The 25,826-nt window shown below is 34.6% G+C and overlaps 1 protein-coding gene across 1 annotated transcript in view; it reads right to left on the bottom strand.

The window, feature by feature from the left end:
• The window catches only part of ELP4 (elongator acetyltransferase complex subunit 4), a gene marked incomplete at its 5' end in the record, with an annotated part of 140,559 nt that overhangs the window by 99,307 nt on the left and 15,426 nt on the right, over window positions 1-25,826 (bottom strand). The window contains 4 exons of the mRNA XM_082761378.1: window positions 703-787; window positions 9,361-9,500; window positions 13,826-13,957; window positions 24,267-24,388. Of these exons, the coding sequence (XP_082617504.1) occupies window positions 703-787; window positions 9,361-9,500; window positions 13,826-13,957; window positions 24,267-24,388 (479 nt within the window). The remainder of the gene's footprint in view (window positions 1-702; window positions 788-9,360; window positions 9,501-13,825; window positions 13,958-24,266; window positions 24,389-25,826) is intronic.

The raw sequence follows: 25,826 nt of genomic DNA, 5'->3' as shown, positions 1-25,826 counted from the left end.
TATTATTTTATTTACATCAACTTCAAGGAATCACATATTTTTCAGCATGACAAGGAACGACAAAGATAAGGCATTGCTCAAACTGGAAAAGGCTTTTATCCTATCTTATTACACTTGGAATATTTTTGCTTACCCACAGTAAGGTTTATGGCAAGTAAAGCAATCTTTACAAGGCAAGTAAGCTGTTTGGATGGGTAAGTTTTTGATACCTAAGTAGCATTCTCATGTCTTTACCTGTATTTCAGTACTCACTACATAAAGATGCACACCATTTAATTCATTATAAAATTCACTCCAGTTACCACAACACTGGAAGTATCTGAAAGTTTGAATGTTCAGTCTCAAGAGTCTTGAGAACATTATTGCATTTCAATGATTTGAAAAAAATGTGTAGGTGAAAAATATTTAACTTAATTTCATTATACTTGGCAATCCATTTATTATCTAATTGCACAGAGTGGGCATTTCAATAATGTTGGCTTACAGCTCTTTTTCAAATGCCCTGCATAGCTGTTAAAAAATAGTAAAAAGTCCGAATGCACATTAAAGTATGAACCACACACTATTTATCTTTCTTGTTTGCTTTAGCAATGTTTAGAAACAGCTTGACCCTTTTTAATTTTTAAAGACATTCTCATGCCACTCTTGAATACTCAGAAAACCTTCATTACAAGAAGACAAGAGTAGGAAGGTGTTCAGTACCTGGGGATGAGAGCCATCAAATCCTTCCTGGCAAATGACCCTTTGAATGGAGTGAAGCAGACTTGCATAGCCGCAGTTCATATTCCTGTTGGTAAGAAGAAGTAGTTTAATAACACATTTTAATACTCACTAAAAGCTGTCCTAAATCTAAACAGACGCAGCTTGCATTCTGGAAGTGTCATATAGAAAAAAACTGTCATAGAAGCAAAAAAACAATCCTTTTTGAATAAAGCGGCCATTAAAAGCAATCGTGATCGGTTCATGTTGACCAGTTCAGCATCCAGACATCTTGCAAAAAGTAGGAGTCTCAAGAGATGAAGATAACTTAATTACCTAAGGCTCACTTACAAGTTTAATGATTTCATGTAGCAACTTAAAGTTGAAATCATTATAGCATAGTGTTAATCTTCTATAACAGACAAATAGCTACCTAATCGCTACTCTGAGTACACCTACACAGTGCCCTGGTGAACAGGGTTGACTTCCTATTACTTAAAGCTTTCAAACAAACAACTATTAAACAATCAAAACCAACAAAAAATGAAAGAGATACTATTTCCACTTAGCTTAAAAAGTTCATTTATCATTATTTGTTTTATTTATTTATTTTTTTAAGGAATTTTTCTAATGCCACAACAGAACATAAAATACATTCTATTGCATTACCATTTTGCATCCATCCACCATGGGCGTTAGTACTCCTTTATTTGCAAGGCAGCAGAACTGTGAGGTATATTTTATGTTTATGTGTTATTTGGAAAATACCTGATAATACTAAAAAAAAAAAAAAAAAAAAAAAAGCAAAGCAAACTGCTGCCTACAAAAGGATTTAGGCATTTAAAACCAAATGAAAGTTCAACAAACACTCTCCTCAAGGGCTTAGAACTTCCTGCACTTCCAACGTACTTTTTCCTCATACCCATCCTAGCCATACTCTCCAGTGCTAATATATACAAAGGACAGAAAGTCCTATCTTTGCTTTAAAAAAAAATAAAAAAAAAAAAAAAATCAAGCCAGCTGATCACTTTGAATTATACATACTAGGCCTTCAATCCCATACAGCATACTGGCTTTTGTGTCTGGACTTGATGTAGGTTCCTCACTAAAGTTGAGTTTAAGCCCTTTCATTTTTTCTAGTTGCAGCACTTCCTTACAGTCTCACTAATTACCATCAAGAGCTGTGGATTCAGGTCTTAGGTATTTCTTGGAAAATACAACGGGTTATTTTGAAAATTTTGCATCAACACATTCTTACTTTCAGCAATCATATCGTATGCTTGGTCTGGTAACATTAATGAAATGTTCCCATTACTTTATTTGTTTTCAGCTATAGTATCCTAATATTTTAATACTATCTATGAAACTCACATCTTTCCTTTATATACTTTCCTATCACTTAGCTACAAAAGGAATATATGTCAAATTTTGTCTTAGAAGTGTCAGTTTACAGAGTATGTGGTCAGGAAAAGGGCTTTAGCCCCCACACTAGCCAAAATACTTTCTTTCTCCACGTCTTCACATAACTGCAATACACATAACCCCTGTTGTTTACACAGTGCTGTAATTTCTTCCCAGTTTTGCCAGAACTGGAGAGAATCTGCAGCACTTAAGAATAATGAGAAGCATTCCTGTATCCTTTTGGAAATTCTTTTATCCTTTTGGTAAAGATAGAAACTACAGCTCACCAACAGTAGGAAGGAGTTTGCAACAATTTGTAGCCACAGCCAGGAACACAGCACATCTACTACAAAAAAATGACAGTGCTCCTCTTCATAACTGTGGTCACAAAGCAGTATTTTCAAATTTGTATACGAATATAAAGAATTATTTCAGTAATTCAGAGAGTAACTAGTAAGGAACACACTGTCTGTTTTCAAGAAGGTAACAATTACATTTCTGTGGATAGTATTACCACGCTCACCATGCTATCTATAGGATAAACCAAAAAACACAGTCACAATACTTGCCAATTCCCGGTTTGCTAGCAAATTGCTTATAAAAATAGATAGAAGAACAAAATATTTCAAACATTAACAGAACTACAGAGTCCTAAAATTAAAACAAACAAGCAAGCAAACAAACTAAAACGCCTACAAAGAAATAAAAATAATATTTGATTTATCTACGAGGAGAAGATTTACAGCAAAGAAAGATTTAGAGAAAATAGTGTAATGCCTATAGGTTTATTTCGAATGCAAACATGGTGGCTCTTCTTCTTCTGACTAAAATATTAATGCTTTCCTTGAATTTGAACTATGCTATGTAAATAAGGACATGAAAAATATTGCGGAAACACTACTTATAAAAACAAGTTGCACTATCCTTCTGGCAATGTTTGCCATAATACATAAGGAAGGAAACAAGGTATTTTTGATTCTGTAATTTCTAGTCTTTTTTGGCTTTGTTACTAAACACCATTTAATTCTGATAATGAGTTTAAACAATTTCTTCTTTACTCTTTTTTTTGTTTAGCAATTTAGTAATGGATAAAGCAGGAGCTGGCAAGAAGGTATCCTGGTTACAACAGAGCCTCTGACTTCTCTGTTGACAGTTTCTAAGCATTTAACAAAGGTTAGGTTATCAAGGGTATGACAAATAGCCTTATTATGTATATGGAGACTCCATTAGGCAAGACAGTTAAACCTGTTTTATCTAAATTTATCTGTAAATCTAGACTCTAGATAAATTTATTCTTTTTTTTTTTTTTTTTCTTTTTCCAAAAGCACATTCTAAAGGTAAAGAATACGAGTAATGCTGAAAAACCTACAGCTTAATTATTTTAACTCCCTTGATTATCAAACTTTATTTTTTGGCGATTGCAACTTAACAAGGATAGAAGTGAAGTAGAAGGGTGGAAAGTAAGCCTCCTTTGTGATGCCCGGAGTTATCAGAGAGGGTATTTCCAGCTTCCTGTTAAGTACCAGCTTCATCAGTGCAACCAAAAGGACACCTGAATAGCCTAGCAACAACTGGAAAGCAGCTGCTGTCACAGCTGCACAGCCCAGTTACGCTGGTCCCACCATTAGGGCCAGTATGTAACTGCCCTTCCCTAATACAAAAATTATGGAGCTAAGAAAGGGTGATGCCTTCTTCTGGCATCAAACACCCAGCCTCATTTACTGCTTCCTTTATAAAAGACTTTTCAGTCTGGTTTCAGTCAATGTTTAGCACAGGGCAATAAGAAAACAAGAAAAAAAAAATGCCCCAAACTTTAAGGCAAACAAGTGATGTATAAAACCTCCAGAACTCATTTTCTTTAATTGTCAAGTAAAAGGACTTTCAGTAAATTCTGCCTAACCAATCAGTCTCTGTCCTTTGCAAGTCCATAATGGAACTGAATTCTTGCATGGATAGAAAGATAGGGACATAAGCACAGATATGTGATTTCTAAAAAGGACCAAGAGTTTTGGTCCAAAGAGAGCCTCTACATCTCTGACCTTGCAAGGGGAACACTATAATTATCATGCAACAGCTCCAATTACACAGAGAGCATTCGCTCAATAACAGTCTAAATAGTTTTCTTAATGTGATGCTAGGGGACTAGCAGCACCGAGATGATTTGGTCCACTTTACAAATACACGGCTCTTATTCCACAAAACATTATTACAAAGGACCTTGTTTCAGAACTGTTTTTTAAAGCATAGTAAAACATACACGTATGTTTATAATACTCCCCATTTCTGTCAGGAGAGTATAAGGAAACTGGGGTACAACACTTCCAGTATGTTCTGCTTTAACTGCATAATCTGTTCTTTGTCATCACAGCCCTGAGCAGTGAAAGGAAAGGAGAGCGAAAGGATTGTTCTTCTTGTTCCCCACCCCTTCCCAAACAACAGAAGGATGGAGGGAAAGGGCTTTTCCAAATTTCAAGAAGGAAAAATGAAACCTAAGGCCTCCAAAGCTAGTCACGCTGTAATTGAAAGATATAGGAGAAAGAAGGGATGGACAAGGTGAATTCTAGGTGCATCTCACAAGTCATAGGTTAAGTATAGTCCTCAAGGAGCATTAACTACAGATAAAGGTAGCAGGTCTCTATGAGAGAGAAGTAAAAAGACAACACTTATGAAAAGTCTAACCCGCATCGGTACAGATGATAATCAAAAAAAAAAAAAAAAGCAGAATAAAAATACACTGAACTCCTAAAACCTTCTAGTTACCAGCTGAGCCATTGCATAGCGCTTATGACCTCAGTGCAGACCGTGTGTGTTTGGTACACTTTCTACCATGACTGTGTCATTTTAGGTGCTTCTGCAAGAGTTGTAGTTATAGGACTATAGAAATTTACTTCGGCCTGAAATTAAACCATGTTGTGCTCTGCTACACCACAAATATTTCGAATGGATCACGTTAGCTAAAATAACAAGGAAACATTTTGATGAGAGGGAAATTTATTTTCTTTCTTTCTTAATTGCTAATTATCTTTTTTTTTTTCCCCTCCAATTTCTGTTACCATATAAAGGTGCCATCCATCAACAAAACCATCTACTTAAGGAAAATTATATTCCAGTTAAAAGTACCAGTTTCCACTTACTTCTCTAACTCCTTCTAGCTCTGTATTAGTTTCAAAAGCAATACATTCTCAGATTTAAAAAAAAAAAAAACAACAAAGCAAACAAACAAACCAGCACTGAGAGGATAAGACCACAGGCAGAGAACCTCGTGTATAAGACACTGCTCCCCATGAGTGCAGACACGCTGCCTAGCCAGATCCATGTTCCCAGTTCAGTGTAACACAAGAGGTTAGATCAAGCTCTCATAGGGATGGACCTTCAGGCAATCAAAGATTAGGTCTAACATAAATTGCTAGCTTCTATGAGAAGGGTTAACTATAGTATTTAAACCCTTCTTTTAAATCATCGTCTGGTTAATCAAGAGAACAGATATATTTTTTTTTAAATACTGTTCTGTGATATACTGAATCTAGACTTAAAAGCCAGAAGCATTGCATATATTTTCCAAATAGTAATGCCAACAAAATGTTATCCTCTGCCTCCCACTTTTATAAACTTTCTTTAGTGAAATGATCCTGACAGTATTGAGAGCTTGTTTTCACTCCTTGCGAAAAGGATGCTTTCTTCTGAATTTCACCACAATATTTGTAAAAAAAATACAGTACAATCCAGTTGGGTTTCTGTAAAAGCGTAAATGTTTTGAAAGCAGTGAAATAATTGGTAACATTCATACTTAGTTTTGGATTTAATGCACTATGACTAATGTGTATTAAAGAATCACAGAAGATAGGGATGAAGGGGACCTCAAGAGGTCAGGTAGTCTATCTTTTTGCCCCAAGGCACGATGAACTATGTCTAAACTACCTCTGACAGATATTTACCTAACTTGTCCTTAGAAATTTTCAATGATGGAGGTTCTACAATACTCCCAACCTGTGTCTGCAAGGCAACTTCTTCTAGTGCTAATCATCAGAAAAATATTTCCTTATGTCCACTCTACATTTCCACTGCTACAATTTACCGTAGCCCATTATTGCTTCTGTCTTCCGCAGACAACGGAATTACTGCTCTCTGTATGTCAGCTTTTAACTTGCTTTGAGACTCTTCTCAGATTTGTCTAAAGAATTTCCATTCTTCCATCACAGGCCATATATCCCCATACTAGATCTAAACTCAGCTTCCCATCCTCTTCTAACTGATGCTGAGTTTTCTTGAAGGATGCTATCAAAAACTGGACGGCTTTTTTATGGCTGAGCAAAGGAGAAGTCTTTTGTGTGTCTTCTACATGAAATTCCAGTTTATCACCTCCATGTTTTCAGTGACATTAATCACAAAACACTGCTAATATGTCTTATATTCAAGACACTTTGTAACCCCAGATATTTTTTTTTTTCTGGAGAGCTGCTACCATATTTTATTTGTTCAATTAATTATTCCTACTAATACGATATTTGGCTTGTCTTCACTAGAATTTCTGATTGCTGACCTAAAACTTCTTTTATTTTAGTTCTGTCATCAAATACGCATGCAATTATTCCTTCCACTTCTTTCCAAATTTGACGTTATGACTTCAATAAAGGTACTCATTGCTCAAGATACTTATCAGGCCAGATTATTACCAGGTTATTTCCAGACACAATAATGGAATAAAGCCTGATATTTCACTCAGATTTACCTATGAGACTCAGTAACAGATTATTTACAAGGTAAGGATTTAACAACAAATATAACAACTCCTTCTTCAACATAACAGAAGACTTTCTTGATGCAGAATACCTCTTGTTTTATTTTAAAGACATTTGAGTTTATCTCAGTTGAATACACAGAAGCAAAAACATACTGGGTGAAACTGTCTTAAAACCTTAAAGCTAAATTATATTACTTTTTCTGGTATTTTTTGGAGCACTGATGTTATCACACGGATGTCTTTGCCATCTCCTCTCCTTAAAGACTGTTTGACCTTTTTGACTTCACGGAATTTCTTTGACAACTAGTTATGTTCTGTTATCACAGATGAACTTCATGAAGTCCCAATTTGAAATATGTATTTATTTTTTAACCTGTCCTTTCCTTATGTAAATAAAGTAGTCCAATTTACGGACATTGACTGTGCTAGGTGCACACCAACAAGGATGTACATATAAGAGATAATGGGAGAAGCTTTACTCCTCTTGCATAACTTCTGATGAACTCCAGTTATACAAAACTTATGAATGAAAGTTGAAATTCTAGTTCAGTTTATTTATAAATGTGTGTGAAAATTGTCTGACTGTACTTACAGGAAGCATAAATCTTCCATTTTGCTACGGAGAAATATGATGAATTCATGAGGTTGCAATTCTGAACATTTCTTCTCGCCTAATTTTAACTTTGACCTAGTGCAACTTTTTCAATACATGGAATCTAAAACCAGTGCTGTTTGTAGTCAGGGATGACAATCTGAAACTGATGCCTCAACAATATGACCAGCACCAATAATGAAATATTAACAAAGTAAATCAAGTTATTAAATAAATTAGCCACCTTGTATGAAACTGAATGCTTTGAATAAAATACACATTAAAACAATTGTAAAGCATTCAGAAATATGGTAGAATGCAACCCTACGGTCATAGATTGCCAAGCAAATTAACTAAACCTAATCTTTCAGTTATGTGAAAACTAAGAATAGAATTCACATGGTAAGAACTATGAACTTCTACCAGGATGGCATACACAAAGAAAGTATCAGAGTTAGGTAAGTCTTACAAAATCAAATGCATAAAAGGTAAAGTCTGTGTTCTATACTAAACACATGAATTAGCTTGTTTTCAACATAAAATATACAAATACTTCACAGCCATATTGTTAGTGGGATTAAGCCCATAGTCATCAGACATTCCAGTTAGCTAGAGAAGAGATAGAAAGGTAGTCAAATTGTTCAGTAACAATATAAGGACTTTTTAAGCTATCAAATACTCCTGTATCTATACTCTATGACCCTGCAACTGAAAAAAAAATAATACTGTAAATCACATATAAAGTTGGTTCAAATATTTATGATGAAAAGCAGAATCCAAATTTTATTCCTTTTCTACAAAGTTTATCAAGTGCTTATATATATAAAAATATATATAACATAGCAAAAACACACTGTACTGAATTAAAACCAGTGATATTTGATCATATAACACAGAAAAATTACAAGCTAAATTACATTGGCTTTTGTTTTTCTACAACTCTAAAGGTGCACTTCTATAAATATTGCACTTATTTTACAAATCTCGGCTTTTATATTAGTGTACTGTAATGAAAAATCTCATGCAATAAAGCATACTGTACTACCGGTTTTCAGAGTTGGCCTTATACACTGGGATTTATAGGCCCTAGATATCTAAATTAAGTGACTGGGCTAAACAAAGAGGTTGGTAGCCCATTATCTGACATTTGACTTGACTTGAAATATCTCCAAGAAAAATGCAATGGATTTTTGTGCCATAGGCTAATAGGAGTATTCTCTGTTGTCACTAATTTTCTTCTGGTCTTCCTTAATTAATTACTGATAGACAAAAACTAAAAGAAGTTACTCATTCAGATATGAGTTTATGATTTTTGCTGGAATTAAGGGTTTTGTGTAAGACATAATTAGTGAATGTAATTCTGCTCAGAGTTTTTTTTGTATTTTCCTTCGGTGAAGCTGTAGGATATAAGAAGTAAAAGTCACATAATAAACTAATGTGATATAGCGTTCCAAGCTATGTAGGTCAAGGATGGCCTGTCATCTTAGCCCTAAAAACTGTGAATGGTTATATTCATATGACTGACAGCCACCTGACACACATTCATGAAAACTGATGGGGCATGGTGCTCAGGGAGTAGTTCATAGACAGACAGTAATAGTTTTCCCCAGTCCCCACACTCAACTGTCAGTAGGACTGGACTGAGTATTCAGCTGCGTCCCAGGTTGTCCTAGTAATGTCTGCCTTAATTGCCCCTACCAACTTGCTTCTTCCACTGAGGAGTCAGCATACAGAGCTGCCTCTGCACAGCAGCTTTGCTGACAGTCCTGGCATGTCGTGCTGACATGGGAACCACAGCAGAACTACGTGTGAGCAATACATGGCTACAAAAATTTTCACAGCAAGCGCTGATGCTAAAATATCTTTTACAACTAACAGGCACACAAAATTTAAACGCAAAACAGAAGCACGTGGGATTGCAACTTACCACGTTTTCAGTTTAGGCTCTAAAGATAATTCTTCAGGAAGGTAAAAACTGTGCCGTTTTATAGACTGAAGCAGTTCTGGAGACATTGTTTTAGAAATATCGTAGTAATGTCCAAACTTGGTAGATGTTGTTGGGCTGGCCTGTGGAAACATTGACACTGATTACAATAATCTACTAGATGATTACCTATCATGAGAAAAAAATGATACAATAGACAGTGTTCTACAGAGACATTACCTACTTTTGCATTTAGTGATTACTGTTTTCTTGAAATAAGGGCAACACCTACTATAAGACAATTCTAACCTTACTGGTAACCGAGAATAACAACGCAGGGACCAAAGAATGCTGGTAAGCAATTTTTGCTGGAAAGCAAATACGCCCACCACGGTACCACTGCTGAGCAAGAGCTTCGTCACTTCAGAAATCACTTCACTCTACAATGAATGGAAATATATAACCAAAAAAAATAATAAAAAAAAAAAAAGAAGCTCTGATTCTAAGGTAGAATGAAACGCTGTTTTATTGGTACTCAGAAGTACGGAATTACTCTTGAAAAGTGACCAGAATTACCCCAACAATTCTGAAAGTTTTTCAGTGGGTTATATAACAACAACTTAGAACACTCTGTTATTATTTTATTTATTTATTTTAAAAAGGCCAATACATACATTTTGTCAGCTATCTGAAAATTGAGTAGGGTTGTGTCTGTATGCAAGGAAAATTCTTAAGAACAACTTCTGCTCGAATTGAACATTTGCTATTCTTGCTGCAAACAGGAATGACAAAAAGTATACTGAATTATTACAATAACGGGGTTGCAATATTTTTTGTGTGTTGGGCAGCAAATTATTTAGTTTGAACTCCAGTTATTATGCGGCACTTGTGTTTTTCATAAAACTTAGTCTTATTAATAAAATAAGCACTGTAACAGCCAGAGATGGCCATGTATTTATAGCTAGTTTTCTAAAAGCAATCATGCTATTTATTTCCACAATTTTATTTCATGTTTCATTTTACCAAATATATATATTAAACTGTTAAGATTAATTACAATAACTTGATTTAAAGTAAATATTTTGAAATTATTTGGTTAATTGATGTTCAGCCTGGGCAATTTGCAGAGAACATAACTAATAACAATATTGCAGCATCTTCCTGACAAAAACAATAAAATAACGAAACTAAAACCACACTTTTCATTATTTTAAAACAAAAAACAAGTTTTTAATTAAAAAAGAAATACAATTGCTTATATGTATCTAGTCAGATGAGGCAGATCGTTTTTATACAAAAAGTGACAGAAAAACGGATTCTCTAAGTCAGTGCTCCAATTTATTTATCAGCGGATGAATTTAAAGAAGGAAGTATAACAAAACGTATCAATCCATCAGACTGAATTCTAAATATTTTATATGTAAAAGTAACTTTATTTAAAATGAGGATTCCAAAAACAATTTAAACAGGGGCTGTTCTTTGGCCTATAATCTATTCTTTATCCGGATTACAGATCAGAATGTTTTTACTGCAATCTCTGCCAGAGCTCATCTTTTTATTGTGTACTTCCAAGCCCCCTTAATGTTTTAGAAAGGCCTTGACTAACTGAACTTTGATCTGATGTCTTCATTGAGAAAAGCTCCAGGTTGCCCATTTCAGATGCAAATCCTTACTGAGGCCCAATAGAGTTCAGTAAAGACAGCAAAAAAGAAGAAACAAGAAGTTTCCAGGATCCTCTTTGAGAATCCTGAGGCACATTGGTGTCCTTAATCCACCCTGCTGCATGGATTAAGGTAGGTGATAACCTCTCTTGATTCAAAAGAATAAGCACAGTGCCTACAAACTGGGTGGAGACTAGGATTTGGCTATAATAAAACACCATGCAATAAAAGCTCGGGCTATGTCAGAAGCCTATGAATAGGCCTCAATGTACTGCATTCCCAGGCTTAGCGGGGAAGCTTGCAAAAAGCCTACCTGAATCAAGTAAGCATGAATAATCTGCCTTAGCAGAATGACCATGGAGAGTGCGAACCAGAGACTTTCCATTCCTCTTAAGTTTGATCTGATAAATTTATTAGTGGATTGTAGGCTCAAGCCTGTTCTTTCTGGGATTCCTGCTTTGCACATGGAGAAATGCACTAAATTGTCAGTGAGCAGAGCATGCTTTTACACTACCGTCTGCTGTTAATGTTTCTAATTGCAATACTAATGTGCTAGAAATCTCAGATTTAGGATGAATCAAGGCAGAAAATTGATTTCATGCTGTGACAGTTTATATATTGCCCCAAGAACATAAGCAGTTCATTCAAAAAAAAAAAAAAAAAAAAAGAAGAAGAAAAAACACACTGTCTTGCATTGCAAAATAGGCTATCCATATACTCAAAAGTTTAAACGAAATTAACCTCTGGTACAGATGAAAGTAACAAACTGGGAAAGGCACATCAAGCATAAAGAGACCTGTTACTCTGACAGATTTCTGATAAACCATCTGTGTTTTGCTGTTGTACGAGATACGTGCACGTATGCAAAGAGAAGCTGTGAGAGTTACGGAGAATACTGACAAATATCATGCACCCTAACAAAACTCAGTTACCTAGCTAGTCTACATGAGGTCCAGTAAATGGGAAGTTAATACCTGAAATATGAACAATAGCCTCTTAATTACTTCCAAATAAGAACTGAATTAGGCAACAAAAACTCCAGACAACTTTTCCTAAGGGTTCTTACTTCACGTAAAGCCAGATATTGAACAGAAAACTTATCTGCTAACATGTTTAGAGTTCTAGCTAAAAACAAAGCTGGTTTCTCGCTTTCAGGCTTGAAACTTCAAAAATGGATTAATTAGTTCAATCAATTTGGAAATATACCTTGAAATTTTATTAAATGTTATTTTTTTTTTTTAATTGCCAAAACAAAGATTAAAGAATAAAACACAACTTAAGCTGTTAATTAAATGATACTACTAAGTGCTTTACACCATCCATGGTGCTGCAAGGCAATATCAAATGTTCTCCTCCATGGAGTATATTGACCAGTCAAAATAATTTGGCACAGCACCTAGATTTCTGAAAACTGCACTATGAAACATGGAGAAGTATCAATTTCAAAATAAGTTTTCATTAACTACAATATTCTGAAGGACTTCTGATATAGATAGCTTAAGAACTAGACTATTTTTATTTTTTTTTTAATTGAATGTATACAGAACAATATTGTACATCAACTATTCAGAATGATCAGGATCCCTTTCCGAAAGCTGCAACGATAAAAAGGGAAATACCTCACTAAAGATTGATCATTTTATTCTACTTCCCATGATCAAATTTTAACAATCCATGATGAATACATTATCTATTCTGGAGAAAATATTCTATTACTGGATGGAATAATAGAGAATGAGTGCACACCTAAGCAGATTATTTGGTTTTATATTTTGTTAGAACATCGGAACACTATTTGGTAAGAACATACAATAGGTTCCATATTGGCGTACTAGGAATTCTGTTAGATTTTAAAAGAGACAATTTATTTTGGGGATGGTTCAAAGTGGCACAGCAAGCTCCACAATAACAAAATTGATGAGATTATATGATTACCCTGGAGGCTGTTTGATTTGGCATGTCACCATATATAAGTCTTTTCTGACACAACTATATAGCCATGTCTGTGCAATTTCACAGAAAACCAAACATGCCAAGCCTTATAAGATCATTTTGTCACATTCCAATTATGTTTTTTAAGAATATGACTGAACTTACTAGGCAGTTATGACTACATCTAAACTAGAATTTATAAAAAAAGTAGACTAAAATGTATAGACAAAGCACGTTTTCTGTTCTGGATAGCCAAAAACGCTGTAATTTTATTAAAGGTTAATTGTTCCACTAGGTTAAATATGAAAATCACCAGCCCTGGGAAACACGTTATTCACAGAACACTAACAGCTATAAACTTTGAATGATGGGCTTGTTTCTTATACTCTCCCTGCCCAGTGACTAGTTTCTAGTGACAGTAATCTCAAGCGCTTACTTTAGTGGTTACGCACATGGATAACCAAGTCAACAGCTTGCTTCAACACAGTACTTTCATTAGAGAGATCTAGTAAGTACTGTTGATCAAAACTACATAAGTTATTTCTGTACAGCTACAGCTGGACAAAGTTTGTAACTGACCGGATTATTCCAACTCTTTGTAGAAGTGGTCTCCTCTTAACAATACTCGTTGAAAAACCCCATAGCAAAAAGTCTCTTTTACTTTTCAGTTTTTACTGTTTGTATTAAAGTTTACATTTCCTGCAAACTCTCAAATTCCTTTTCTCTCTGTATTTATAGTAACCAAGAAACATATTCCTGAATGATGATTTACCCTCAGGAGGCAATCCAGTAGTACTATCCTGTGCTGAAAAGCACTTCCTCTGCAAATTGATTTTCACTGTGAAAGGCGAAAATATGAAACACTTAAGATTTACCTCCATTTTTGGTAAATTCTCATAGCGCCACGCTATTTTCATAGAATCTTGAGAATCTTCAGACTTAGCAGGTGTTGCTTCTTCTCTCAATTCATTTCTGTGGGCATCATCAAGCAAAGGGGCTGGAAGTTTCTACAAGTAGAGGGTGAAAGAATGTCAGCTACCTACAGATTGTTACCCAAAGAGTACGTTGGCTAATGCAGTTCACTTAATGTAGTGGACAGTTACAATATCTGTAACAAAACTTGATTAAATAACTGTTCTGAAAGACTAGATCCTACTGATCGTGGAAAACAAAAACAACAACACAAAAACCATATAATTGTAGTAAAATGGATTGTACAAATAGAAGAGAATGCAGAATGGTAAATATAACACTGTATATCCTACTGTACACAAACTACACATCTTGAGCAGCATCCACATTCCTTTTTTTCCACCTTTTTTTTTTTAAAGGTTGATCTCCTAAACCATTTCTGACAACAGGTCTGTTCCTTGCATAGTGAATTTAAGCATATTTGATAAGCCCCTTTTCTTTGCTAGCTTCTGGAAATCTTTAAAAAGTATTCAACAGATTACAACACCCTACAGACAGAGGCTGAAGACAACTGCAACAGGACATTTTGAACCTTCTGCTCATCATCAAGCATTCTATCTACTAATGGCAGACATCTAGGAACACAAGGGAGCAAACAGAAGGGACACGTTTAATTGTGGAATTTTTAAAAGTTTCAAATGCAAACATTTCTATCTTAAAAAAGCATTGCACACAGGTGGATTTAACGGTCCTAGGAGGACAGAATTGTAAGTTTGACTTAGGCCTGTATTAGGGTTAATGTTTTATTACAAACTTTGTTTTCCACCTTAGTTGTGCTGCTGACAAAGCAATAGGTGGATATGAAGCACAGTATTAATGCACTGTGCTTCTACACCTAGTAGATGAATGAAATGCAGCCAAGTTTTCGGACCCATCTTTATCACCCATCTGTGTAAACTGGATGGCACAGAAACTCTTTATCTGCTTCAAATAGATCAAAACAAAAACATATTCATTTTCAAAAAACAAAACTAAGATTTCATTAAGAAGTCTCGAGAGAGAAAACTGAGGTTTGGTCGCAATGATTCAAAATACCAAGAGCTCATCAGTATCTCTTACACAATATTAGTTATGGGGACTTAAAAGAAATTTGAAAACTGTCCTAGAAGAATAATCTTGATCTAAATATGGGATACACCCTTTGAGATAACAGCTAACGAAAGCTAAGAAAACTTCTGTTGAAATACTTCAGTAAAGTTGTAGAAATAGAACTGTATGTCTGCACTTCAGCAGCTAGGCAGAAGATGCACCTTTGAGCAAATAATTTTAGCTTATTTACTTTGGTTCTGCGTATGAACTGCAAAAGCCTTGTAGAAGCTCATATTTCCCTATTCAAAAGTAAAGTTCCTTATTTTTCATTAAGGAAACAAAAAATATAATAGTTTAAATTATCCGCTTTCCTAATTGAAAGAATTCCTTCCTAAAGGATGAACCAGAACTGTATGTTAAAAAAACCTGGTTGATTAACTAGCCTGTATTTCCAAGTATGTTGGTTAACTCTTGCTATCAGCAGAGTTGTGTTTATGTATGCAGCAAGAACTAAACTTAAATATTCAAATAAGTACCAAAGTAAAATGTTAAATATCCAAGTGCAAAATTCAGGATTATTTCCAATCTATTCCCTGAATCGTACACTTATATTATCCTTTATTTGGATAAAAAACATTTCATCCAGCTCCCTGAGCACTGTTTCTGATCCCACCAGTGATACAATCACTTGCTACCTCATCTTCTGGACTGTCACTGGGCAGCTCTCATGTCATCTGCAAAGCTGAAATTCAGGAAATGGTGTGTTTTACCATTCACTTTATTGTAACTAAAGAGAAATACAGTGCTGATATTTTCTTAAATGCATTTAATATTTTCCTCCTCCAGAATCGCTGCAAATATCTATCAGTTATATATTGTTATGCTGTTGTACAATAATTGACAAATTTGGGACAGGGACACTCAGCTGTACACATTTGCTTTTACATCATTACAGACAATGGTTTTGTAGGTTTCACACCCCGACTGTGTTTTATGCTGGAATAAAATAGAGGTCAATACAATAAGATATGAGAGTTTCTCCAAGTATTACTGAGAACGTGTAAGCTTTTTCAATACTCTCATGCAACACTGAAAAAAGCTCCTGCCTTGCAGTCAAATGCAGAACAAAGCCTTCTTACATGGCACGGGGCCAAATGGGAGACGTTACAAATACTACAATGCTAGCTGTTGACACCTGAGCAGCTCAGTCCAAAACAATCACGTAGAGACACAGCATTAGTACAATGCAATTAGCCACTGTGGTATGCCAGAAGTCTGCTAAGAATGCAGTGGATTGAGGGATCAAGGAAAAACGGTTTCACCTGAAGCTGGTAAAGATTTCGGATGCCAGAGGTGAAAACCATCCTAGGCTTCCATTCCTTTCTAATGGACTTCATTTAACTTGTAACTTAATAAAGGAGATTTTATTCTGATGTAACAAAAAGTTCTACCATTTAAAAATTACTAAGTGACTAAATTATTAATTACTAAAAATGACTAAATTCACGAAAAGCAACTTAAGAATCCCCTGACTCAGTACAGTGGCAGCATATGCGTCAGCTCAAGTCCATTTTATGTCTTGTCCCTTGCTGCCCTACAGACAGGACAGGAGCACGTGAACAACTCTCTCATACCAAAAGCAACTCTTATTTCCCCAGCTCCCTCCCAAAAGGCATTTACCCCATAACTGCTCTGCCTAGTTGAACCATGCATGCTCCAAGGTGCACCAAGTTCAGGCCACTGTGTTTTTGTCTCCATGCAAGAAACAAATTCACGCAACACACTGAGACTTAGAACATCGCTGGGGTTATTTGGTTTCACTGTCTTATTATTTGTTACGCCAACGAATACATTATGCTAAAGCAAACGTATCCTGAATCATTCTTGCATGAGGTCGTTATGAACTTTGTCTCTTAGTAAGCTTCTCGCATAATCTAGCTGCAATCTGGAAAGAGCAGTCTGCCTTTGGAGCTGTCTGGTATTTTGAGGGCCAATTGCTTGAGCTCTGCTGGGTGTATTAACTTGGTTAAATACGCTGAGATATTGTTCTTAAGCATGAATAGGAGAAATGTTCCATTCCTATTCATGGTCTGGGTTTACCTGTAACATAAATATGTTTTAAACAAAGATCCACAAACAGAACTAGTAACATTTCTTTCCCTCCAGATTTGCATTGTAACTTCATCGCTATTACCCCAGCTTCTATTTACTCTTTTTTTTTTCCCCCTATTTACACTAAACTGCATAAAAGAGAGATTAAATAATGCTGTTTGAAGGTACATCTCTGCTGATGAAAAGCTAACATACATGCATTCTTGTGACAACTGTTCAAATTAAAAGCTATTCTTTGTTTTAAGGACATAGCTCTTCACAAAACTGACCACATCTGAGTGATACGGAGTACCTAAGCAGGAGAAAGGCTCCAGCTCTCAGGACACAGCTATGTCCTCTTCTCACAGATAAAGGCTGGCTGGTTGGATATATACTTCACAACTTTTCATTACCATGAGAAGTTTTGTTATTGTCTGAGAATCACAAAGCATTAATCATTTCTCAGATTGTTTTGTTTCTTTTTAAAGAAAAGGAAAAATAAAAGAGGTATGGAAAGGGTGAAGCAGACCAGCCCAACAAGCCCCAGAACACAAGGTGCTTCTGTCACAAATACACCAAAAAATATCTAAAATGGACTCACGTAGAGAGCAGTTGAGGACATGGCTTCAGTGAGCAACATTTAAAGATGATGAAGCCTGGACTTTTCCTCAAAATATCTGGGTGCAGAAGATTTAATAGTTTTAGCTCAAAGACTATCACAACTCCCTTTCTCCCAGATTCATTACAAATAAAGAAACAAAAGCAATAATGCTTTTTTTTTTTTTTTTTAACAGAAGTTTCACTCAAACATAGATGATTTAGAACTATACTTCTCTATCAATCAGATATAAAAACACTTAAAAAAAAGTCTCCTGAAGTTATCAGTAGGATAATTCCATTTTGATAATTCCTGAATCCAAAAAGATTCTGAGCCTCTTTAGGATTAAGTAAATAAATTTATATTATTAGAATCAAAATCAGAATCTCAGCATAGAAGATTATTAAAACACTTAAAACTTGCTTCTAAAATTTGGAACTAAAAGTGCTCATTATAAAAACAAAAGACCAAGAAACAGAGAGGATTTATCAACCCATAAAATCTCTATTTACCCTATTTTTGCTTAAAAACATCTCAGCTCCTACATCATATAGCTTTGAAAAGCTTTGGGACTGACAATTTTGTGGCATCAGTGTGTCAGCTCCTGAGAACTGTTATATTCTCCCAGGCTAAAAAAAGACATATCTTTCATAAGGTACATAAAACAAACAAACAAAAAAACCCAAAGCATGTAGCAGTGCAACAGTTTAAAAAAAATAATAAAAAAATACAGCATTTTTTGAGGTCAAATAAAATACAAGTCTTTGCTATGCAGCATGAAAATGCAAAAAAGCAGACAAGTGCTAAAGTTATTAAGTGTGGTTTGGTTGGGGCATCCATCTGTGTCTAGAGGGAGATGCAGAAAGGAAAAAAACAAAAAACAGAAGGAAGTTTGTTGCCTTGTTTTAAAAGGAAAAAATAATTTTGAAAAAAATGTTATTCTAAAGTGCTAATACTAAATGACAATCCGATTATAATAATACTGTCTCCTACAAACCAAACTTATGACACTTACGCAGACATGCAGTAATCTGTTTTGTTAATAAATATTTTATCTGTGTAATGAACAGAAAGGAAATGATGTACAATCCATATCTGCTAACAATCCAGGTCTTTCTGTGTTCGCAGCCACATTACTTTGCTTGCCTCGTTTTGGCAGATGCACTAAGCAAAATCAGATTCTAACAGTTTGACCTCTCTCACTTCTTACGTTCTCTAGGGGATAATAAAATCCAAGATACAATCCCACAGCAGTTAATGAAGCTTAACCTCACACCCTCTTAATTACCAATGCATTACACCAACTATAGGCATCATACTCCTCTCTAAGCTATTTTACATTGCTAAAGAAGTACTACTGTGCTATTATTTAGCAACATAATCCAAGCTGTATGTGAAATCCCTCTTATAGAAAATCCTTTGATCCTTATGGGTTTCGATAACTGTGTAATTAATAGTACTTAAAAATTTTAAACATTATCAGTTTCTGTACCAATAAGTATGCTGTTTGCATGGTTTTATGCAACTATCTTGCAATGCAATATTATTACAGGTTTGGCTAAGGAAACATGGGAAATAAATTAAAAAAAAAGTGATTCACTGTTGCTTTTTAATTGCAATGATATTTAAATGGTTTAAACTCGCATGAATTTGAGGCTCTTTTTCATTATGTTAATTTTTAGTATTTCAAGGACACCAGATGGTAAGTTAGGAAGGGTAAATATTTTCTTTTCAATAATGTATTATATAAATGTCAGTTTAAAGGGCCCTACTCCCAAAAGGGAGGAGGATTCTATTTTGATTGTAAACACTTGTGAGGACAAGGTCTATTGTTAAAGAACACAAATGACTGGATACAGATTTTTATTTTTTTTCAGGGGGCCCTTGCACAACAATTTATTTCCATCTCCAGGTAAAGCTGTTAGTTCTATGGACATTTGGCATGCGAAAGCACCAAACGGATGTCAACCCAGAGATGTCAATGAGAATTATATGAAGAGAAAAAAGAAAGTAGAATTTACCTTTTTGATTTCATAAAACAGAGCAACTGAAAGTAGTCTAACCATTTTGTTTTGTTATAAACCATGAGAATGTATTCTCCACAGCACATAAATAGAAGTAAACCCTACAGTCAAGACACACAACTCTTTGTTACAACTTTTTCCCACTACAGATGCATTTCACAACGCTGAAAACCAGAAATGCATAAGAGAATATCAGATGTTTCCTTCAGCATTTTCTGTATCAATTCAGGAGTGTTTAAGTAAAAGATAAATGTAACAAAAAGGAGAACAAGACACTGAGAAAACTAACGTGAAGATATTGAATAAAAATGGGAGCATCCTTACTTAAAATTTTGCAACCTCTACTGCAGTGTATAATGCACTAGCCTAAGCAGATTTAATACCACCAACAAAATTTTTCATGAACACACTTAGAGGTGAGCACTGTAAGACACAGTTGACTAACTGAGCAAATCATTTCTACAAACTTCCCTAATAGATTTGTGAAATAGCTAGTTCTGAAGTTAGTACTAATAGTTAGTACTAATAGTACTGAAGCCTGAACATCTGTTTTTGAAAAACTACTACTTCTAAAATTCTGATACATTTAATAGCCTATGTAAGAACTCTGTTTAAAAACAAGCTTATCATTTCATTAATAAGATCGTGAAAGAAAATATCCTAATAAGCAGCCACAGATTGGTAGAGAGGAAACCTGAAACCAAAGCTAGACATTTATTTGCCCTGCTTCTGGAAAATCTTTTTATTAGATTGGTCCAAACTTTTGTTAAAGACAAAGCTTTACACTTTAGAGAGTTCTCAGTGTGGGTACTGCTTAAAAGGATTTCATTCTTTTTAACAGAAGTGATTTTTTTCCCCCCTCAGTATACCCTTTCACACCCTTATAACTTTTGTGTCAAGTTAATAGCAATGTTGTTGTAATGCAGAAAATTATATTGCAACTGATATAATTAAAATACATATTTTTTGCATGTTTGTTTCTTAAATGACACTGGAAATAACAAAAATAAATTTTGCTTAGTTCTTTCTGCATTCATCTTCTCCTTGGGAAAAGAGTTAGGTGTGCATTTTATGTTCTTCAGGTCAGGTCAGTGTAACCAACTTGTCAGAGATAGAACTTTTTTCAGGCTTACCAAACAGGCTTAAGCAAAATGACATATTTAAATTATACTTTTCTTGTTTTAGTGAACTTCTCAGTTCAGCAGGAATTTTTTTTTAAAAAAAAAACTTTCATAAATTTGAGTCTAATTCCTGGGTCCGCACAGGACCACCCAAAAAGTCAAAGCACATGTCCAAGAGCGTTGTCTGAATGTATCTTGTACTCCAGCAGGCTCAGAGCTGTGACTACTTCCCCGAGAAGCTCATTCCAGTGCCCAACCACCCTCCCAGTGAAGAACCTTTTCCTAACACCCAGCCTGACCCTCCCCTGTTGCAGCTTTATGCCATATCCTTATTCTTATTTGTATTCTTATTATGCCATATTCTTCTAATAAGCATATCCTCAAATTTGTGTTCCATTCTCAAAAACAAACACCATATACAACTTCAAAATAGTTGGCATGAATTTCAGAGTGCTAATTTAAAAAAAAAAAAAATATATATATATATAGACACTAAACCCAATGAAACTAAGGAAATTGAGACAAGAAAAAAGAACACCTTTGTTTATTAGTTTCCCTTTGTTTTTCAGCTTGAGTACATAACAGCTTTTCATAATTTGCAGCCTAAACAAAGTTTTGTACTGAAAATGGAATGTTAAGATATAAAATGACTGAAGGAAACATTATTATTGAACTTGCTTTCCATTTACCTATGCAATCAGTTTTGTTTTATGATCTATCACAGAATTATACCATGCTATTTCTTTTATGGTATCCAATTCCCACTATTTATGCCCTTATAGTAAAAAGTTATCTTTTGCTGCAGAATATAGACTGAACAGAAAATGCTCTCAAATGTTTAAAATACTTTCTAAAAACAGCATGTATATAGTTCTGTAGGTTTTACCAGAGGTGTATAATTTTTCAGCATTACATCTTAATGCCAATTTCCTGAAGGAGCTTTGACTACAAAAGGCATGAATATGTTTTCAAAGGATGATGGATAAATTGGTGGGTGGTAATATAATATATCTTAGGCAGCTGATCAGGGCTTTTTATCCTCTGCTTGTCTTTTAGTTATACACAATTTCAAGATAATTATGGTCTATAAGAATGTCTTTTCCCCTTCCTACTACCAGCAATATTTGTCTTGGTTATAGGTTCAAGAAACTTCCAATCACATCATAAAATTAGAATAGGGCAATTATGGCATCTCAGCAGAGAATTATAAATAGAGTGACCACACAATAAAGACATAAGGCGGATAAAGAACTGTCTTTATGTAAAATAATTCAATAGAAAACTAGCTATAGAATACACCGAATCCATACCTCAATGTTATAAAATAAAAAACAAGCACAAAGTATGTAATTCAGGTTGATATGTACCAAATTCATGTTGCCTTTCCAGCAAAGAATACAGTCCATTCAGATACTGAAAATAAATTAATTACTAATCTCAAAAAATGAAATACAATGTTATTCAACAGTCAGATATGTTGCCTTAAAAACCTGACTTGAACTTCACTTTTACAATAGAAGAGAACTTCTTGAAGCACCTGAAGGTCTTCTCCTTTAAAGGTCAATTGAAGTAGTCTTAGGGAAAGCTGCTTCTATGATTTGTAGACCTAACTGTGGCCAATGCCAGTCTTAGATCAACTCTTCCAGGTGTTGCAATATCATCTTTTTAGGCAATACATACTAGCTTTTCAAGAAGTGCCTAAGCCTGCCAAGTGTGAAAGCACGTAATTTTCTAGATTGATGCCTGATGTATTACAGGGTTACTTCACTGAAGCAATTTCAAGACAGCAATACAAATCAGAGAAATCGACTCTATTGTGCCTTGCTGTAAGCAAAGGAAGGGTTGAACAGTCAAGGTAAGAGTAGAAAACGTAGACAATACTGTTGGATATGTAAACACACAAACGGAGAAAGAAAACAAGACAAAATTACGTGTCCCTGAACTTTCCTGTACTAACATTGTCTATCCTTTTATAATCACTTTTAGTAACACCATTATGGAGTTACAACAAAGGAATGCAGTATTATTACCTAGTGAAATAAGGAAATAAGGAAAACTTACTGCAAAAATCAGACAACTGAGCTCACTAAACAGCATCAGACTAACTGACCAGAAACTCCAACTGGTACAAGAAGGATGGAGGTATGTAACAATGTCTGTTGACTAGCAAAAGCATAATAAACAGGAACCAGGAAAAATGTGACATGCTATAAATGATTAATTTCAAGGTGAATGAGAGAAGAATGACATGCATGTTAGCTGGTCTATTTTAAGACATTTAATACCATGCAATAAAAATATTCATTTGACTAATTTAATTTTAATGAGAACAACAAATGCAATGACCACGTATTGTATGGTCAGCCAGTCAATGACTTGATTATCAATTATTTAATAACAACTACTTTTATAAAAAGCACAAATTCTTATGCAATTCATAATTCACAATAAAATTCTAGCCTATTTGTTTAGGTTATATTATAAAAGACAAGAACAAATCATAAGTATTCATTTAGGAATGAAATTTTTAGTTTCAAGAACATAAAAAAATAGATTTTTCTAACCACAAGCATATAATTTCATTAAGAATATATTTTTTCATGAATACTAAAGAACATAATGAACAGATGAAGCACAAAAACTACCATCACTAGGTAAGGAACGAGAAAAGGAGTAATTTTGATCAGAAATAGCCTTTGAAGATTCTGAAGAAAACAGTCAGATGACCCTTGATGCAGAAGCAACCAGAAAATTATATTTTACTTTTGATATTAGAAAAAAGCAGCCTTAGAAAGATATACAATATTTAATCAATTTTTTAAGATTATCCTCATAATTTAAGATTATCCTCAGCTTTTTTTTTTACAGTATTGACTGGATTTTTTCCCTTGTATAATTTTCTGATAATGGAAAATATCAGTACTTCATTAAGAGTTCACAAAAGTCTGGAAGAAACCTTTTTATGTGACCTGATGCAAGAATGACCATATTTCCTGGTAGAAAAAAGACAGTCAGAATGAAGAGCATGCGTAAAGGAAGATGTACTGAAAGATGTTAAATGCTACTCTTTCTTTTTCTACAAGAAATATCTACACAGTTTGTACGCTGTTTCTCCACCCTCCCTAATATACTGGAAACAGCTTAACTACAGTTTCCACCTACCTATCACAGAAAGAAAACGGTTGGGTTTATACAAACCATTCAGTTTAGCCAGCTAAACTGCAGTGTTTCTTCCACGATCTAAATGACGGATAAGTAGGCCCCTAGACTGATCCTTGAGAAGATCTTACTTCACTGTTTATAGAGGCAAGCCAGCAAGCTAAATTTAATTCCCAAATCTGGCTAGTGTAAAGACTCCCAACACATTCCTGTGGATCACCAAGATTAATTCATTTGTTAAAATATAATATATACACTTTAAAATGTATTTAAATACATCAAGAAATTAGCACTTCATTAGTCAAAAGCTATGAGTCTTTACCTTTAAGATGTTGTCAGGAGGCTCCATAGCAGAAGCAACAAACAAGTCGTGTCCACAGACAACTCCCTCCGCAAGGAAATACTTGAACAACAAATTGGAGTAAACACCATATTTATCTTCCTCTGTGGAAACAAAAATGGTTGGGATTTTTCTTTTTTTATTAGGTAGAACAGTCTCTATTTTCACAACACTATAAAAGCCCTCTTTTGGTCTACCTCCTAGAATATGTACTGTAGAACTGAGATAGTAGGTAAAATATGAATCTGAAAATTTTAAAACAACACTTGATTCCTAATTTTTCAAGCCTGAGATATAGTTTTTAATCATTTAGTTGATTCTACAGTATGGGTGGGATACAGCAATAGTACTGTCTTCATAACAAGTTTTCCCATAGTGTCAACCAAGATTGATTTACCAAAATCATGGCTCAATGGGAAGCAGTTTTGTTCATTTCTTAGACCTATGTTATCTTTATATTCTTTATGCTTAAAGTATTAATCAACTTGCTTAAAATATCTATGAATTGATGTTTTTCAAAATGTGGTCATATAAGATACGCTAAAACTAAAGCTAACACTTCTTATAGAGACATTCTTACATCAGTATTTCTTTCAAAGCTTTAAGAACTACAAAAATAGGCAACAGCAAAATATTGAAAGAAAAAAAAGAAAATCCAGCAAATCTGTATAATGCAAGTCTTCAATAGAAAAAATTCAATTGGCTGAAAAACCATTTGCAATGCCATTTTTGCAATCTATCCAGAGCAAAAACATGAACACATTCAAAAGACAACTGAACTTGCAGTTTAAGAGGTGAGAAAATTATTGTTAGCAGACGTAGTGAATACTAGCCCACTGAAACCAACATACGAACTCCCACTGACTGCAGGAAGGCAAACATTTCCATCAGCGTCTCTTTGTTGCAAGTTAACTATCAGAAATTATTAGAATCAGAAAGTCTTAATGAGCTTCATGCAATTAAGATTAGCATAACTAAAAACTATGGGGGAAGTGAATGAGTAAATAACTTCTGAATTTTGAACTGTCTTGGATGTTCTCTACTTTTAGGAGATAGAGAAAAAATTATAGCAATATTAACAGCTAGCACAAGACATTCCTGACAGTATAATAATCTGATTAATACAGTAAAGTTTTAGATCATGCCAATTAGGTAAATTTTCTTTATGCAGAACTAACAAGACTCCTAATCCATTGTTTGTGTAACTTGGAAACAATTTCCTCCCTATTATGAATCACACATGAAAACGTTAAAGTGTAATTAATAAAACCAAAAACAAAAGCTGAAAATGAGAAAGCTGCCATTCATATCTAAAGTGGGATGGAGGAATGGGGATACTACCATTTTGATATGTACCAGAACGGCACATTCTGGAGCTTAGCAATCAAAGAGAACAAATGAGGTGTGGTAGGGAAAAATGAAGAAAGAATGTGTACATCTGAAAAGGAGAAAGAGCCTAAAAGCAATGAGGAAACTTAAGAAGCAAATCCCAGAAAAATAGCATTTCACTGCAGTGCTCCTGATCCCATACACAAACACTGC

Source organism: Aythya marila (genome assembly GCF_965140915.1).
Source record: "Aythya marila genome assembly, chromosome: 5".
Lineage (NCBI taxonomy): Eukaryota > Metazoa > Chordata > Aves > Anseriformes > Anatidae > Aythya > Aythya marila.
The sequence above is the reverse complement of the archived record's forward strand: the minus strand, read 5'-3'. Positions and strand labels throughout refer to the sequence as shown.